Here is an 18,732-nt window from a genome sequence, read left to right as displayed (position 1 = left end):
ATAGAATGCTCATAAGAATTTTTTTTTTCAGGAGCGACCTACCGACAAACAGTTACTCCACGGACGAGAATGTTTACACCAGACTAGCCATGCATATCGAAGTCCTGAACAGCAGAGGCATCAAAACGGAGTCTATGTGGCCGCACTGGTGTTCCCAGAACCCCGGGAAATGTCTCTGACCGATCGTTAGAGATCCGTTAACTATCCATCAGTCGTCCCCCGAGTATTGTACTTGCGGCGCTGATAAACACATAAAAACGGAACTACACAAGAAGCGGCGACGTCAGCCGCAAGTCCTGTCGGTAGGCGAAATCGATCTCATTCGACGCTTAATGTCATCGCGTATTCGTGATTCATGGGACTTTTCGACGATGCATATTCTGCCGATGAAACTGACAATCGTACCCGTTCGATAAATCACTCGACGGCTTTTCCACTCGCTAGAAACGAACGCTGAAGGATTCTTTGAAACGTTCAGTAAACAACATCGATATAGCTAATAACCAAGAAGCTCTCTCTGCGTATGCAATGTATATGCAAACATGATAAAGCTGCGAGGTCACGCAAACGGTAGCGAGTAAGACATGATTTTGAACTAACACGCATTAACTTGATATAGAGAAACGCGTGGCTGGGACACGTAATGTAGGACAAATAACCTTATGAAGAGGTTTGAAATCAAGCTTTGTGCAAGCTTAGTTTTATAAGCGTCTACTTAACGAATCGAATAATTGTAATCAAGTGGAACCGCGGAAATTCTATCGATGGAATGTTTTTGTGATTGTTATGCGTAGGATCGCTCGGAAACCGAACTGTGCATCATGAATGTTACGGATCTTTTAATTCCTCTCGATATCTAGACGGTATCATTATTTCGAGAGTAAATTTGTTGTCGGCAAAAAAAATATATGGCGTTTGTGAATTATTGTAACGAAATTAATATATCCGTTACGATGTTATCCGTTAAACTGTTTTTCGCTTTCAATTTCTGCTACGTTAAAGTACAAAAATTTCGCGCTTGAGTGTTTCAAGATTTTCCAGCACAATACTCGCTTTTCAACAAATATGATATTCTGTCTGTCTTCTCTCTTTCGTCTGTCGATTTGATGACGCTAGAATTCTGAACAGTGCTCTGTTATATATTAATCGTTTAATCACGTTATACTGCTTGACGATGCATGATTGAGACAAATTGGGACAATCGTGTCCTAATATCGAGAGATGACGAGGCACTATCTCGATCGAGGCTCAATTAGAGTCCTAGCAAGAAGGAGCCTGTAATTAGCGAATGAGAGAGAAAGTACGATGGCGCATATGTACGCGGCATCAACGAAGCTTATTATCGCGTTATCTCTCGGATCCCGGAGATGAATCGGGAATACCGAAGCTGTCACGGTCGTAGACTAGCTTTATCACTGAAACCAGCCTCAGCCAGGGGCAGTTTTATAGCGCGTAATTTAGCTTTTTAACAATTGAGATTACACTACTGAAAGTATAAGTAACGAAAAAAGCATGTGTGTTTGTGTGTGTATATGTGTGTATGCGTGCGTATGTGTGGTAGTATAGTGATTCTGATATTATACCATGAATGTAGATTGAGAGAAAGAGTGCTTGTGTGTTTGCGATTAATCTGTATTAAAAAGTATGTATGATGAAAAACGCTTGATGTCAAAGAGCTTGAGATTCGCTGATTCGTCAGCGTGCGACGCTAATCGAACTTTCTACTTATCGTCAACGTAAAAATGCTCAGGGCAGAGTAATACAATCGTTGGACGTTTCTTACGCGCGCGGAGAACAAACGATACGTCTGAGGATCTCTTACTTTATTTCTTGAACAATGCTAAGAATTTTATCTCAAGTAAGAATTGAGCTTAATACTATTATATTATTCATTGAACTGATATTATGTTCAATTATAATTCGTGAACATGATCGGTTTGAAACAGAAACAGTCAATATGGTGTGACAACGTGTTTCTATTTAAAAAAATAATAATAAAAACTAAAAACTATTTTAATTTGATAATTTTGTTTCGAAAAATAAGAGGCATTACACTGCACTGTACTACGTTATTTTTTATCTAATAATGAAATTGCAGAGATTTTATTATCGTGTTCTGTTTTCTAATTGAGTCCTGCGCTCGGAAGATGACGTCCGTATCACCACGAAAAATTCGACTGATAGAACTTACGCAAAGAAACTTGCCCAAAATATAGTAATTCCAAGATGCATGCGATCGTCTAAGCGATGCGAGTGATCACGAGTTGAGAAGTGAGAAGCGCGTGAAATTCGCTCCCCTTAATCCGTGTAGTACAACGTGGCCTATGAATAAAGAAAACGCGAGTGGTCCTTGGAAACTTGTACATACTTCGTAACGACGTAGGGAGCAACTTATAATATATAGATAGACATGTAGATAGAGACAAATAGCTAAGATAGTTAGGTGAATCGATAGACGGTTATTTAGGCGAATAAGTAGACAAAGACAAATAGGCGAATCGCTCATGAGGGACGATGGGGGCGAGGAAATGTAATGCGAGTTCAGAAGAAGAGACGTTGGGATATCTGTACTTACCGATACTTACCGATATTGATGGCTGTAAGAGGAACTAATTCTCCTATGCGTTTGTAGATACACGAGATACAAGATCGTAATAACGTGTTTCGGATACTAAATATTATCTTAAATTATGATGTCACTCGCAAAGAAGTATATTTAAATAATTAATAAAATCTGATAGAGGGAGCAGACGAAGAAGAGAAAGAGAGAGATTTAGATTTAGTTGAAGCAGTGTCTAATTTTTGAAAGATTAGCAGCTGTTGTTATGTAACTTTTCTATCATTGTGCTCGAATATTTTTGTGACATCATAATGCAAGCTAATATAGGTACTGAGGATTTTCAAGATTGAAGTTACGCGCACGAATTACTCCGGTTATTTCTTATGTCAAGTTCATCTTAATATCGATTAACGAAACAGGGATCGATAGATGTGGAAGTAAGCGTTACGAGTAATGATAACAATTTATCGGTTATCGTTGAAGAATAAGAATTTTTCGCGATTAGGACGGTGATATTTACGGTACGTATACTTACGTTATGCGACTCTCTTCGGTCCGCAACGATGAATGTATGTAAATAAGACACAACTGTGAGTGTGTGTGTGTGCGCGTGTGTGTGTCTCGACAGTTTTTCGAACTGATTCGAGCAGAAAGATATACTCTGTTATGACGTGTCTCTTACACGGATTTAACATAAAGTGAATTTTGAATACATCATCCTGTTCTCGCTTTATTCCCTACAAAGACTGTTCTATTTCCTTATTAAATATGCGCGTTGAATAAAACACTGTCATGATAAACGTTTGCCAGAAAGAAAAATCTCAGGAAAGCATATTCTTATATGTAATATTTATAAACTTCAAAGAAGGCCCTAGATACATATAAAACACATCTAAAATGGTGTTTGTGATTCTTCGCATTGCCATTGGTCTTATCAGATAACATCTTTTCTCATTAAAATTTGTAAAAATTTTTACTTCTTAATTCAATTAAAATTAATATATCAACACTTATAGATATTAGTATAACCATTTCGAAAATATATCCATTAAATATATCTTCGAAAATTGTATTATTATATCCTTGATAGAGCCATAGCAAAATATTGACATCTGTTTTACGTCGCGTCGTCGGTATTTGATGTGGAAGTTGGGTCGGATAATATAATTAGAAATTCAAACCATCCGCCCTGCGATGGTTTGAGCTAATATTGACAACGGTCTATCGAAAAGAACTTTCAGAGATTAATCTTTGATGGATCACATTTACCAAATAACTGATTTGTTTGTATTTCTCACAAATACGTTGCATATAGCATGATAAACATTTGACGATATTTACACATCTGAAAGAATCGAGTGATGATATGCGTCAGGTAGCGACGATGTGATGATAAAAGAATACGCTGGAAATTTCCAATCATCTCACAATCATCAGTAGCATTATAAAAATTTTAGAACGACGCATATCAAAGTTTCTACAAACTGTTAGTTTCCACATATAGCAACTGGCAACTGCTATGTGTATCGCTGCAGTCAAGAGATAAAGAACATATCGATGACTATTATGCAGCGATTTATTGTGCTGCGTTTATTGATGGTCAATTAAACTGTTGAAAAGTAATCTTCAAGAAAACCTTCAAGAAAACCAAGAGAAAATAAAATTACATAGGTCTCTTCCGTCTCTTCTAACCCGCTACGCAAACTATATATAATGATGTCTATATTCACGTGATATTAATCTTACAGAAATTTAATACTGTAAGTAATTATATTTGGTTAGTGATTTACTTGTTTTTAGGATTGGAGGTACCATTAACATGCTTTTATAATAAGTATACTTATCTTGTGAGTATTAAAAGCACTGTTAATGATACATCCAACCCTGAAAATAATAGTAAATTACTAGCCAAATAATCACTTACAGTATTAAATTTTTGTAAGGGTTGATGTGCCTGCACGAAGTATAGATCAGATTTATCGGTGCTTAGTGCAGGCACATCAATATCACGTGATTTGCCTGCACTTTATATGTATAGTTTTGCATAGCGTGTTAAGAGAGACCAATGTAATTTTGTTAACATTTCCCTCTCAAATCGATCATCATCTATCTGCGTCCAATGTTTTTATAATTCATCTTGACAATTCTGATGATGCTAATTTTAAAATTAATTAGACGTAAGGTAGAATCCGGTCGATTGATTTCTTTAACTTATGCAAATATATAATTGACAGTGGAATGTATATGTACCTTTCCTAACATAATGATATATATTTTAGAGAATTAAAAGAGATACGTGCACGAAAACAATTTTCATTTTAATTTTCCTTTCTGAACGTTTATCTCCTGCGGGAAGAACGAAGAGCGCGTTACTGCGCGGCATGATGTATAGTGTATGATAACGAAATGAATAATATGTTTCAATAAAAACATGTTACTCATTTCGTTATCGTGCACTGCAGTGGTCGGAATTAGTTGCACTTTCGAGGCGATTTTCAAGAGCTACGCCTACTTCTATCTGTTTGCCTCTCCGCTCGGCCGGCGAGCTCTACAAGTGACGAGCGTGCATGTCGCTCAAGCACAGAAGAACTGTCACATGTGCGCAAAAGCTTGCTAGAGGTGTTCTTCCTAAATCTATTCTTATCGAATTTCTTTTATTGAAATCTCCTGTTTTTTTTATTTTTATATACGCTATGAATATATTTATATCATAATTACAACGTGACAATATAAGAAATTATAAATAATCGTAATCTAAATAAACTACGTAAATATTTATTTTTTCTATTAAATTATTTTATATAAAGTTTTATATTGAAAAATTATATTAAGTAGCTTAATTTATTATTTATAATATGTATTATGTATATTGATCTGTATATACCTACTATTTGAAATATATATCTCTCTCACAAATCAAGAGCTTAAAATATGCTGTATGTGTAACGACACAATCGCAATTAGAAATTGCGAATCTTCGACGTGCTATGAGCACGCGTTGTTTGCCGGACGAGCCGTTGACTCGCTCTACGTATTTACTTGAGTTTGTTTCCACATGCGTCATTACATTACGAGAGGAAGGTCCGGGGTGTGCGGAAAAACGTGTGTGATATCGCCCAACGCGCAGCCGCCCGATTTACGGCGATTATTCTCTGCCAAAGTTTCATATGATCCGCGATCACGTACACGCGCATACTCTGAGGAAAGTGCGGCCCAAGCAGTGCTGTTGCTAGTACTTGTAACGTGAAACAATTGTGATTCGCGATAAAATCAAATTTAAGGTGAGAGATAGACATTGTGCCATTTGATTTCAAATATTGCATCGTAAATCGGCGATAAAGAGATTACGATTTATTGGTAATAGGAGAGCGGAGAAATTATTTGGAAGCTTTAACTGACACTATAATTACAATTTATTACCAGCGCAATGGTACGAGAGAAATAATTTTATTATTTAGATTAACATTAATTTTTGCATATTATTTATGTAGTAATGCTGCTCAAAAAAACGTATCAGAATTTTAACGTGACGGACTTTATTCGTATATTTTTTTCTTTTTTCTTCTTGATAACGTTCTGATAATGGAACTATAGTCTTTGACTATTAAATGTTCTTTTTTATGAATACAGCTGTTGTTTTTTATTAGTATAACGTTAAAAGATGGACAAGTCTTCGTTGCAGTCCTTTAAGATTGATTCAAGATCCGACAATCAGAACAATTTTTTAAGAAAAGTTAACATCTGGGTTATAAAATAATTTCCATATAAAATCTTTGTCTTTAAATAATTATTTAGACATATAGTTATAATATTTTATGTGAATAGTACCAGAAGCTTTTGCAATAAGCGAATTAAATCCGTTGTGTTATAATAAAGAAAAAAAAACACTAAAAATGCGGTATCGTTAATGCAATATGCATCAGCATGCAATATACAACAATATACATATCGCATGAAAGATGCGTAAGAGTAAGAATTTTCTTCAAAACATTTTTACTCTAATTTGTTGCATCTCGTATTACTGGTAACAGAAACATTAAGAAACACGTGACTTGAATTTTTACATAAAAATGGGCTTTGATTTAAATAATAAAGTACGATCGTACGCAGCAAAGATGCATAGATTACTATAGTTCTGCATCGTGAATAGAATGAATGGTATGAATGGCGGACGAAAATTCTGTCGCAATCGAAGAGAAAAAGAAACATAACGTAGATTTATTTTTCCTGCTTCCTTAGTGTCGGGATGGCCGAAGCTGAAGTGGATCGTTTCTTAGCCGATCAGAGGCACAAATGCGATCAGTTGTTCGAAGGTGGGCTCGAATTTATATTATTCAAATGTCTGTTTAATGAAACTAAATACCAAAAATTCGAAACACCATTTGGCAAAAAATTGCGATTCTCACGATATTTCTTACGAAAAAGAGAAATCTACATCTCGCGAAGAATCCTTTAACGTCTTAAGAGCTCGAAAAATCTTCTCAAGCTTGATTAGAAATGATGGACGATCGATCGGGGTCGGATATGGTGTTCTTCGCGTTAATTAAGTATATATAGTCGTTATTACCATCAACGAGAACGCCCCACGTTAGGTATGTCCGTGTTTGGCGACATGATGTCGGTGACCACCGGAATCAGCTTATTCGGGGACAACGTCACTAATGAGGATCGATTGGAGAAGTATCGCGGCGTCGCCAAGATTAGCGTTGACGACGGCAACGGAACAGAAATTCGTCAATGCCCGCCGACCTTCGACGGTCTACTCTGCTGGCCGCGCACCGACGCGCCGGGAACAGCCACCTTGCCCTGTCCACCGGCCTCGATAATGGGATACACCGACCTCGCGAGCGACAATCTCAGAGCGCTCGCGGTGGCCAGCAAGGTCTGCCTGGCGAACGGCGAGTGGTATCAGAACTCGGACGGCGTCGCCTGGAGCAACTACAGCCTGTGCGTGCTGAACAGCACGCGTTACATCGTCGACAAGAATCTGAATTATACGCGGTGGTACGAAACGCCGGCGGAATTCGCGCTGCTAAATGTAAGCTCCGTCCTGGCTGCGCGGCTACGATCATCGAGAGAGATCGGGAATCCGCCCGATTATAATTTAATTAACCGCGATCGAATTAATAAAAACAGAATTTGAAATTTTTTGAACTTGATATTGTTTCAAGTTTAGAGAAAAATAAAATTTAGCCGTCCATAAAATAAATTATATTATACATATACAATTCTGAGCCTAATAACTACATATAATTTAATATTTCTCTATGAGAAAGACACATATAGGTGAATTATTGTATAAACTATATAGATATGTAATTAATTGCCATGCATTGTGTGCGATTATTACAGATATGTGAGATTATTTTTTAAAATTAAGCTTTAAGCGCAACATAAATGCGCAGTAGATTTAAAATAAAACTTGTTTGTACGTACAGCTATATTATTGTATTATTATTATTTGACAGAAATGGTTGCCGATTATCAGGATGGTATCGCATATCGGATATGTGACTTCGTTTACCACCCTAATCGTTGCCATGGTGGTTTTTTCCTTACTCAGGTGAGTGTGTTTTCCTTCTGATCATACCCGTCATGATCTCTCTTTAATTCCGTTGAGAGTCCTCCACTTATCGTTAATATCGTTCCCCGTATGTACGCAGGAAACTTAGGAATCCCAGAAATAGATTACACATGCATCTGTTTGCGTCCTTTATCATGAGAGCTTTTATGGCACTCCTCAAGGATTGGAGTTTTATAGACGGCATCGGATTGGCCTGGGACGTCGTCTTTGTCGACGGACAGAGCGCTTTTATCAGGGAGCGCAATGTAAAGAGAGCGCAATGCATAGATACTAATTATTTTATTATTCCAATTTATAATTAGTTATAATTTTTTTCTGTCAGACTTTTCTGTTCTGATCTTTTGCGTTTATATAAAAAGCCTCTGTGTAGTGATCTCATAAACTATTTATGTTCTAGTCAAAATGGCATGACATAGAAGTTATCGCATTAATCAATCAATCTTTAAATACTTACGTCTGCGTAAAGACAATATTCTAAATTGTCTGTTTGGCTTCTGTTTCTATCTTCTTTTTCATCGGACAATCCTCATTTTCGCTAATCGACGCTTTAAGACTTGGGTCTGCAAAGTCATCACGAGTCTGTGGCAATATTTCATCGTGGCAAACTATTCGTGGATCTTGATGGAAGGGATGTATTTGCACAATCTGGTTTTCTTCGCACTGTGTACCGACACCAGCACAATAGCTCTGTACATTGTGCTAGGCTGGGGTAATATGGACAAATCTGTTTAAAACTGTTTAGAATCTAAAGCGATCTTATTAAATCTTATTGAGGTTTACTCAGAGATTTAATTCCGTCCCGAAATAGGCCTTCCCGTCTTGGTAGTGGTGCCATGGATTATAGTACGGGCGACTATCGAGGACACTCTCTGCTGGACCACTAATGAAGATTCCTCACTGTTTCTCATCATAAGAATACCAATTATCACATCTATTTTGGTATGCCAAATAACGTATCACCAACGGGCATTCGAGATGTATGGACATTATCTTTTTCTTTCAGTTTAATTTTCTACTGTTTCTCAATATCGTTCGCGTCTTGCTTGTGAAGCTGAAGACGTCGGTATATCTGCAACGGAAGAAGATGAAATACAAGTTAATACATATAAAACTTTAATTAATATATATATATATGTATAACTTTATTACATATCAATTTATATCAATTTTAGATTAATTTTGTTATTGCCGATAAGGAGGTTTACGGTACAAACAATATTTCTCGATGAAAAATTCAGTTAAGCATATGAACTTTTGGTAAGCACATCCGCATTAATTTTATTTTTAATTTTCAGGAGATGGGCTAAGTCGACTCTGGTTTTAGTACCACTCTTCGGAATACACTATACCTTTTTCTTGGGATTATCTTACCACAAAGGGGTGGAACTCGTTTGGCTATTTTGCGATCAGCTGTTCGCGTCCTTCCAGGTATTTATGACACGAAGAACCTACTCTCTGATATAAATTTACATACTCACGCGCACATTCGTGCTTTGCAGGGCGCCTTCGTGGCTTTTCTTTATTGTCTGCTGAACGGCGAAGTCAGGGCGGAAATGCGACGAGCGTGGAAGGCCCGACAATCAAAGAGGGAGTTCGATTCCTTCACCTCCGGGCACACAAGAAATTCGAGGGACGGAATCAATCGAAAACGGCATCGATCGGAGGGCGATGATGGCACCAATTTCGCGATTGCAACCATGAAAAAGTTGACGTTGAAAGACATCAAGTAGAGAGCTGTCAAGTGAATGTTCAATCAGCTGTCTCAACATCGAATGTATTTTATTTGTATACATGTAATCCGTCTAAATATCTAAAAAATACCAAGACATTGATTGAACAAGTAATAGCAAATGTTTGAGAATAATGAAATTATAAAAGGGCGAAGCGTTTCTTTATATTTAAAGGAAGTATCTCTTTAATGTAAACATATATAAACCTTATTGTAATTTTTCTTTCTATAAATACGCTATATTATGCTTGTGCTACTTTTTCTAAATGTTTGAAATGTTTTAGCACACTCGCTTCGTAAATAAATGTTTCTATGTGTACGTCGACGTTATAAGAATATGCATTAAATATGTATGACGATAAAGAGAAAGAAAATTAAGCGTTAAGAAGTGTCCATGCTTCCGAAAAGAATGATTTATCATTTCTAAGGAATTTATTTACTTTACACATGACAAATAATCTTTAGTGTAACGTATGGGATTTTGTTACTAAAATTGAAATTTTGTTTTTGCCAACATGGACGTTTATTACCATTATTTTTTAAGCTTAAATCATTTCTTTTAATCAGTACCTACATAAAAACGAATAGCTTTGAAAGTTTAATCATACGAAGGTAAATGACTGCAATGTGTTCTCTCGGTAAGTTCCACCATTCTGCCCTGATAAGCAAGAGTGCCGTATCTGCAAAAATTTGGAGTTATATATCGATTCTGACATTTTCGACCTCGAGGAATTCATTCGAATAAACAAAAAAACCATATCTGCAACCGTTTTTAAGATGTAAAAATATCTTTTGTTATATCTGCTTTCAAAAAGGCTTAATTACGAAGCAAAAGAGTGAGTGTATTGTACTATAACAATAAGCAAAAACGCGGGATCTACTTTTTTATATTTTACACTATAAATATTGTAATTTTAGCTTTACAAAATGATTTCTAGTGGTAATTTACTTCAGAAAAAAGTTAAACAATTGACATAGATTGTGACAGTTAGGGCCAAAGCACATAACATGGCGTAACGATATACGACGGTCGTAGTCCCCGAACTGACAGATCAGGATACGCCAAAGCTTGTGCGTTACTTACGTCCACGACTACGACTGACTACGACTGTCATATGTGTTTTGGCCTTTACATTAAAAACTTTCGAGCTGTTTTTCTCAATTTGACGTTTTTGCAGATACTGCACTCTTCCTTAGCAGTGCAGCATTTAGTATAGATTTCTGCTGTTGCTGTTTTTATCACAGCCATTTCATAACTTCGTTTACTTCATTCTTTTTTTCAGTCATTACATTCTGAATGTAAATCCTTCGGCTCTACAAAAACATGCGTAAATATAACGTATTAGAACATTTATGTTAAAAACAATATTTAATCTTTATTTAATATATTAATCATGTTTGATTTGTAACAGTTGTGACGTTACAAGTTATTTATAAAGGCATGTGTTTGGCGGTATGAAAGGGAAAACCAAAAGGGTTTCAACCATGAAAAGAATCGCGGTGACGAGGTGTGAACTATCTCATGACACCCGAGACGCCCGGCGGAACACATTAATCGCGTGCGACGAGCAGGGCGTGTGCCGCGTTCTTGATTGTCGCGGCGAGGATCGGTCATATCCGCGCGCACACGCGTGTACACGCGTGTACGGCGGCGCCTCATCTGTAACTCTCGGCCGCACGCGTCAACCCTCGCGCGAGCAATTTCCGAGATGGGTGTCGGCCTGCGGATTGGAAGTAGATTAAAGTCCGATTGACCAATTTGCATAATTGCGGGTTTCGCGGTTCTCCCCCTTTAGAAACAGCGGGACAGCGGGGGTGGCTGTCCCTTCCTCGGTCGCGCAAATACCCGAGCCCCGTGAAAAGAAGATGGAAATTGATTTTTCTTGAGTTCTCAACATGTATAGAAAAAAGAAAAGCAATAAAAGTGAAGAAATTGAAATATATATAAAAATTAAGACAGCAAAGAGAAATTCAGAGATAAAATTTTCATTTCTTGTTGTTTAAAAAGTATTTAACTTTTTCTTTACATTCTGTTTCCCAAATATAATTTCCAAACGCGAACTAATTTTAATTGTTCTTTCTCAATTTTTGACGCCAATTTAGCGTATCAAATTTTGTCGAACCGTGATCGAAATTCTCGGATACATTGTATTTTATGAGACAAAAGATTGCAGCTATACATTGCTGCGAAGTACAAATGAACCGAATGGATACTGGTTTTGTATAGAAGTGTTCCACGACGGAGGATGTGACTGTGATTATTATTATAGTCGAACGGCGCAGATGCGACGCGTCCACCACCTGGTCCTCCAAAGAAATCTATACTACTCCAGTAAACCCACCCTCAATTTACTCGCTACTCCTACATCACGTTTAAAATGAATGTTACAACAAACTTCTTAAAAGAGAAATCAACTCTTTTCATGAAAAATGAAACCACAAATAATATCTTCACATCAGCATTTCTCGTGTACTGAATATTTTAATTGTAATATTAATTACAAGAAACGCGTCACATTTCTGGTAATACAGTTGTAGACTCTTAATTAAAGTTTCTACGTAATTTGTTCTTTAAGTCTGACAACATGTCGATTTTATCACTGATTCAGCAAAAGAGGGCTGCGTCACTAGCCTCTGGTCATGTAAATTAAATATCCAGCAGAAAATATTACTCCGTCAAAATGACAGATTTCAAATTTTTTGTTTTAAATTACAGAAATTATTAAGGTGCTTTTGCAGGAATTTAACTTTTGTTGAGATAAAAAAAATGATTATAGTACATGCCAATTTATTTTCCACCAACCGCTCTAATTTCGAAGTTCTGGTGTATATCTTATGTATTACCAAAATAATGCTGGTTGTTTTACTTAAGATTATAAAAGAAGATATCATTGTTTTGTAAATCAGATATAATAAGACATTATAGATTATACTTGTTCTCGGTGTGGAATGACGGTTCAGGTATATTTTGATTAATATTAATGATATGATTTATCATCTTTATTTTACTACAAATAAAAGACTCTTCCTCTCTAAAAAAAAAGACATAAAAGCGTGATATGAGAAACAGATCAAATCTGTTATTTGCATACGCACTCGGTTTTGAGATACCTACTATCGTCTCCAACGATAAGGCTAATCCGGTGTTGGTTTTCCAAAAAATCTTCAACGTGTCGAGACGTTGAATGATCGATAATACGGTCCGCGTATCCAGGAGGCTGCGTAAAATACTGTCACGTGAATTACGAAATGCGGCGGAATGGCGACGTGGCGTCAGGTGTCGGGGCGGGTTCGCCGGGATGTCTCTCGATTGTCGATTGGAGAACGCCCGGGATGCTGTCAGGGATGCTGGGGAAATGAGAGGGCGAGGGAGGCTGCGGCGGAATCAAGGGCGTGGTTATGGAAGATGAAACTCCTACCCGCGAGAGCCCCTCGGATCTCACCCTTCCCTAGATCGGTTTTTCCGCCAGGGATGCTGCCCGTCGTCTCTCCCAACGATCTCGTCGTAGCCGGGAGATCGAGATGTTGTCAGAGACGATCTTGTTGCAGCAGATAAAGTTAACGATCGACATCGATCTAATCGCGATCCGGAACCGATAAATGAACGTGATTTGGTGAAGTGGAATATTTTGAAGAATCTGTAAATCCTCTCTCGTGCTGACATCGATAGAAAGAAAGTGATCGGATAAGATTTTGTGCGCGATTGTTTAATTGGTGGAGGAATTTAATTGAGGACGACCAGAGAAGAGTGATGTCGCTTCAAACCGGATGAAAATAGGGCGAGGAAAATCTCGGAAGTATATTTTTTACCTTGGAAGACTATGGTAAGTGACAAAAATAAATAAAAACACATATTAATTATTATATAAAAGTAGATAGTCTATGTATGTAAAACATAATTTTTCATTTTATGAAAAATACCAGAAATGTTACATGATAATCTCAGAAGTTAAATTTGCTACTATAATTTACATATCATTTTAAAAAGTTTCTAGAATTATAAAGTTAATCTTTATTTCCGTTTCAATATTAAACAATAGCAAATTATTACCTTTATTTCGTTTTTTTCTTGTTAATTAAAAATCTCTATTTGAATTTTATAATTATAAAATACAAATACAGGTTAAAATCGAAGTTTTTAAAAACTACAAAGTGCATGTTTTTACAAAATTGGGCTCACATAAAATCGTGCGGTGTAAAGTCGTAAAGATAAAAAAAACCCGCAGGGGATTGCATCGATTTGATTGGATAGCGGTGCCGCGATAAATATTAAAAGAAGCGCCGAGGAGACTTGTCGCCCGAAATCTGGTGGTTTTCTTTGAAATATTAAAGAAAGAAACGGAGAGAAGGAGAGTGGTGAACGCTCATACAAATCGCCGGTTTACCATGAGAATCAGATCGGGCAGCAGTCGTCCTGGGTTGCCGTTCGTCAATACTTGATGAAGAACGAGCCACTTATACGGAGCGCGAACTGCGTTTCTCTCAATAATGCAACGTGCTCGTAAATCGACTGTTTCAAAACGACTGTTTCGGCGACACGTTGGAATACCAGAATCTTCGAAATTTATGATATTTTTCGTTCTTTTCTTTTTCATGTTTACGCACAGAAGCGTTCTTAATGTAATATCTTGCTCTTCTCTTGCTCTCGCTTGTCTATTTCTGACTTTATCTTTACGACTATAATTCTCCTACATAAGTTACGTCTGTGTGCTGGACAAATATTTGGCTATCCAATTATCGTCGACCGAACCCCAATATTCTGGAACTTAGGGCGAACCCTTTTGTGCTGCATTTTTTCGTAGCTTTCGCAAATCCCCAGGGTCAACGGTGCGAAAAATTTGATTATTTTATTTCGCGTCTGTTTATGATTTTTTCTATAAAAATATATGTCAAATAGAGAATGTAATACCTGAATATCTAATACATAAACTGAAAAGTTAATTCTATACAGATTAAAGTTGATGCTATATTCTATAACTCGTGACTAATCAGATCGTTTCTGACAATTCTGCAGATTTTTTTTAAACAAAAATATCGAGGTGTCAATAATCTTTAAGCGATTGATTATAAACAAATAATCTCCCTTCAAGCTTTCGTTTTTGTTATCCGCGTTTTATGTATCCGATTGACAGTTATCGTAACTATATAATTGCAGTTACGTGCTACGAGAAACAAGATAGCAATGTTTTACGATGCGAATCTATCGTCCAGGGCGAAGGTGAGGAGATAATTTTTCACGGTAGATCAGACTGTACCTTTTTGAAAGGAACATTACCGGAACGCAGAGGCACATGAAGAGCTTCAATTGCGATTTCGCGAACGAGGATAGAACGATTCCCATGGCGAACAGCGGCCATGGAGTCGCCGTTAACGGCGTAGGCGCTCCTGGTTCGGGCACCTTGTCGAGAGAGGAGAGACGCAGGCGAAGGAGGGCCACCCAAAAGTATCGAACCGCACACGCCACACGGTAAGGCTACGATAAGCGCAGAATTGAAATCTCGCTACAAAGACAAAGCAGTGAAATATAGTCGCGAAGAAATCGCTTATAACAATTTTTAATCGTATAATTTTAATACTTTGAGAATTACAAGTGGTCTCTCGAACTCGGAATTTTCAGTAAAATTTTGGAAAATTTCCCATTGACTGAAGTCATTTTTTGATATTTCTTATCCCCAATTCCAATTTTAATAACTCCCGCCTTTTCTCTAATAACCTTGATTTATTTATTAAAAATTGTTTTAAAAACTCCATAGTTTCTAGTTGGTAAATATCCGTAACATCCTCCCTGATATCTAAGTTTGAGTTCAGAGAATTTAAATCCTATCAGGACAATCTAATCTTTATTAACGAAAATCATTCCTGGTTTTTATTCAATCAGTTCACATCTTGTGCTTTCATTGACATCACAAGTACTTCTGATAATGCACTCTCTTATATCCTGTTGAAATGTTATCTGAGGAAGTTATCCGAAGAATTTTATTTAATTTATTTTAAAAACGCAGTAGCTTTAATGTATCTTTAGAATTCTTTCACACGAAGGAAAGTTCATTATTAAAGTAAATAATATTTATCTCGTCAGGGAAAGAGTCAGAGTGGAGGCGTTCAACTTGGCATTTGCGGAACTGCGAAAGCTGCTGCCGACGTTGCCGCCGGACAAGAAGCTCTCAAAAATCGAAATTCTTCGGCTGGCAATCTGCTATATCGCTTACCTGAATCATGTACTCCAAGCTTGAACTTGCGTCCTTCGATGAGATGGAAGATTTAAAAAACCATGACAATTTCTCTTCATCCTCACGTGCTGACGCAGATCAACTATTTGTCTAGAACTTAAAAAAAAAAAACATGTTTGTACAGATTATTTTTAAAATAATCTCTTTTCGAGGGAGTTTTTTGGGACAGATTATTTTTATCATTTTCGATCTCTGATTGGAGTCTAAACGATTCCCAATCGATTAGCACAGATGTTTAAGCGCTCAATGACAAATGAAGAAATACGCCGTGGTTCTGTACAATCGTTGAAGATACAACCGTCGCTGAGTTGCGTTAGTCGTGTAGGGTCTCATTGCAATGTACCCATCGATATTCTCGAATCCATCCGATTCTTCCGGATTACTAGGCCACCTCGGGACAATGGAGAGGCTTCCCATGGGACTGCTATCCCTTCGCGTACCTTCAAATTCTCCCACTACCCTCGACAGTCGTCGTTCGGCCGCGTATCCGATCGTTGTCGATTATACGGCATACGAGCTTAAGTGAAAAAGAATGGAATTGCCGACGAAGAGGCCAACTTCACGGGTCGTCGCCTTGCGCCTCTCGTTTCCCGGTTCTCTGCAAATGCGATTATGTGATTCGATCGCTCGAAGATCGTGAAATTGATTGTCCTTGCGAACTAAACTGGCTTTCCTGTCATGGAAAAAACACAGATGAATTAAAACGGAAGAAACTTATTTTCGTAAAACTGAATACCTAATCTTTAAAATAATTTTTAAATGTTAGGATCATTATTCCATCTTTATTAACTTTTTAATTATTTTTTAACAACTAAGATTAACACAAAGAATTACGTATTAGTAATTTCTTATAATATCTGACAAGCAAGAACGGTTTAACTTGAATGAGCGAAACAAAATTAATATATAGATAATTTCGAACGCAATTTGTGACACTTTGACAGAATTTTTCAATTTATTTTTCGAAGATCAGAATTAATTAGCTTAAATTAATTATATGTATTTGTTTCGCCAATAATTATTATTAAACGAGAAAGACTCTATTTATATTCGACAACGTTTGGCTAATGTCGTGATAATTCGACCATTGGTTTTGATCAGATTAATCGTCAAGACTTTTTCGACCATGGGTTTTATGGGTTTTGTATAATTTTCTGTTATTATACACCGTTGATCTAAAAATCGGTGTTTCCATCTTAGTAAGATTTGTTATTGCGATAAATATTACCACATGCCTCAGTGGTCGAATTGGTACGACGCCCTACACGGAATGAGGTTCCAGGTTCGAACCTTGGCTGAGGTAATATTTTTCGCAATAAATTTAATTATTTCAATTTAATTAAATGAGATGCTTATATATAAGTATTAAAGATTACTTCAATTTAAAAAGGCCGAAACCCATGGTCGAAAAAGTCTTGACGATTAATCTGATAAAAACCAATAGTCGAATTGTCACGACATTAGCCAAACGTTGTCGAATATAAATAGAGTCTTTCTCGTTAAATTAATTAGCTAAGCCGTTTAGATTCCTTCATTTTGGCAAAGGTCAGAATTTTACAGACAACGTTCTCACGCAAGATTATCTTTCATCAAATATGTAAAGAGATAAGCAGTATAAAGCGAACAAATTCCAGTGATAATATAAGTAAATGATCACTCGAAAAGAGTTTATTTTTTGTGTGTGTTTATTTCGCGGACAAGCCAATTAAGAAGCGATTGATGAAGCGAATATAGTCAGGTGATTTATTAATTCTATTAATGCCTCTTTTATATAATTATCAGTTTTATAAATAAATATATCGACCGTAATAAATAAAAATTTGGGTCTTTCCTCAATGATTTTATAGCATACTACAAAATATTCTGTGCGATGTGTATAATTAAGAACGTTAATTCGCCGCGCGCGCGTTCGTAAAAAGATTTCACGGGGCGCAATTTCTTTGTTCCTCCACAAAGTAAGATAGTTGAGCCGTTATTATTATTAACTATGTAAACAAAGCGTTTCTTAAATATTGCAGAGAAATTTAACGCTTAATACGCGCACCCCGGACGGCATTGACACTCTCTGCGATGTCTAATAAGCGTGACGTATAATTAATAATCGATTATGAGTCGTGACTGTATTGCATATTCGGCAAGAAATAAATTACGAGCAATTCTCACGCTTGTTTTTAATTTATCGCAGTCCGTCGATTTTCCTTCAAAGTCCGCCTTATTATTCAATTATTTTTCAGAAATAGCTCAAGGTAACGTAAGAAATTCTCCTCTGTGGGCCTATTCTGTAACTCTTAACGACAGTTTCGTTATCGTTATACTTGTGTTGCGCAGATATTATGTATAGTAAAAAAGCTGCGCAACAACAATATAATGATAACGAAACTGTCGTTAAGAGTTACAGAATAGGCCCACTGTGGAGCATAACAATTTTTACATAAAAGTTGCAATGTTTTGCATACAAAATAACACATTCTAGCCGTACTTTTCTTCGGTATGTTTTCGGAATTTGTTAAGCTTGTATATAACAAATACATAGTAGTCTATTGGTTCATAATCTTCATCTGTATCCCTCGTTTAGCATCTGCATATTCAGCAACGAGATCATGCGCGATCTTCCCGCTAGCAATTATCT

General features: G+C 36.7%; 3 protein-coding genes across 13 annotated transcripts in view; all 3 read left to right on the top strand.

The window, feature by feature from the left end:
• Positions 1-3,274, top strand: part of Fdl (fused lobes) — a 38,094-nt gene extending 34,820 nt beyond the window's left edge. For all 10 annotated transcript variants that reach the window (XM_071719104.1, XM_071719069.1, XM_071719066.1 and 7 more), the window contains one exon: positions 32-3,274. In XM_071719104.1, coding sequence (XP_071575205.1) covers positions 32-179 — 148 coding nt within the window. In that variant the 3' untranslated portion in view covers positions 180-3,274. The remainder of the gene's footprint in view (positions 1-31) is intronic.
• Positions 3,275-5,619: 2,345 nt separating this feature from the next.
• On the top strand, positions 5,620-10,198 carry LOC139780407 (secretin receptor). Its single transcript, XM_071719046.1, has 10 exons — positions 5,620-5,841; positions 6,800-6,873; positions 7,153-7,598; positions 8,029-8,123; positions 8,224-8,389; positions 8,697-8,853; positions 8,953-9,083; positions 9,148-9,239; positions 9,440-9,572; positions 9,644-10,198. The coding sequence occupies exons 2-10, from the start codon at positions 6,807-6,809 to the stop codon at positions 9,872-9,874; spliced, it is 1,518 nt and encodes a 505-aa protein (XP_071575147.1). The 5' UTR covers positions 5,620-5,841; positions 6,800-6,806; the 3' UTR covers positions 9,875-10,198.
• A 3,136-nt stretch (positions 10,199-13,334) lies between these two features.
• Positions 13,335-18,265, top strand: LOC139780397 (helix-loop-helix protein 1). Of its 2 annotated transcripts, none has more exons than XM_071719033.1 (3): positions 13,335-13,697; positions 15,140-15,340; positions 15,953-18,265. In XM_071719033.1, exons 1-3 carry the CDS (start codon positions 13,642-13,644, stop codon positions 16,104-16,106), a joined length of 411 nt encoding a protein of 136 aa, XP_071575134.1. In that variant the 5' UTR covers positions 13,335-13,641; the 3' UTR covers positions 16,107-18,265. The 2 variants fall into 2 exon arrangements, with proteins under 2 accessions (XP_071575134.1, XP_071575139.1); XM_071719038.1 differs by having other exon boundaries at positions 15,029-15,340.
• The last annotated feature ends 467 nt before the right edge of the window (positions 18,266-18,732 follow it).

Source organism: Temnothorax nylanderi, unplaced genomic scaffold, assembly GCF_030848795.1.
Source record: "Temnothorax nylanderi isolate EJ_2023f unplaced genomic scaffold, tnyl_v1.0 TNYL_tig0007_pilon, whole genome shotgun sequence".
NCBI lineage: Eukaryota > Metazoa > Arthropoda > Insecta > Hymenoptera > Formicidae > Temnothorax > Temnothorax nylanderi.
Note: the sequence above shows the minus strand (reverse complement) of the source record. Positions and strands in the feature narration are given on the sequence as shown.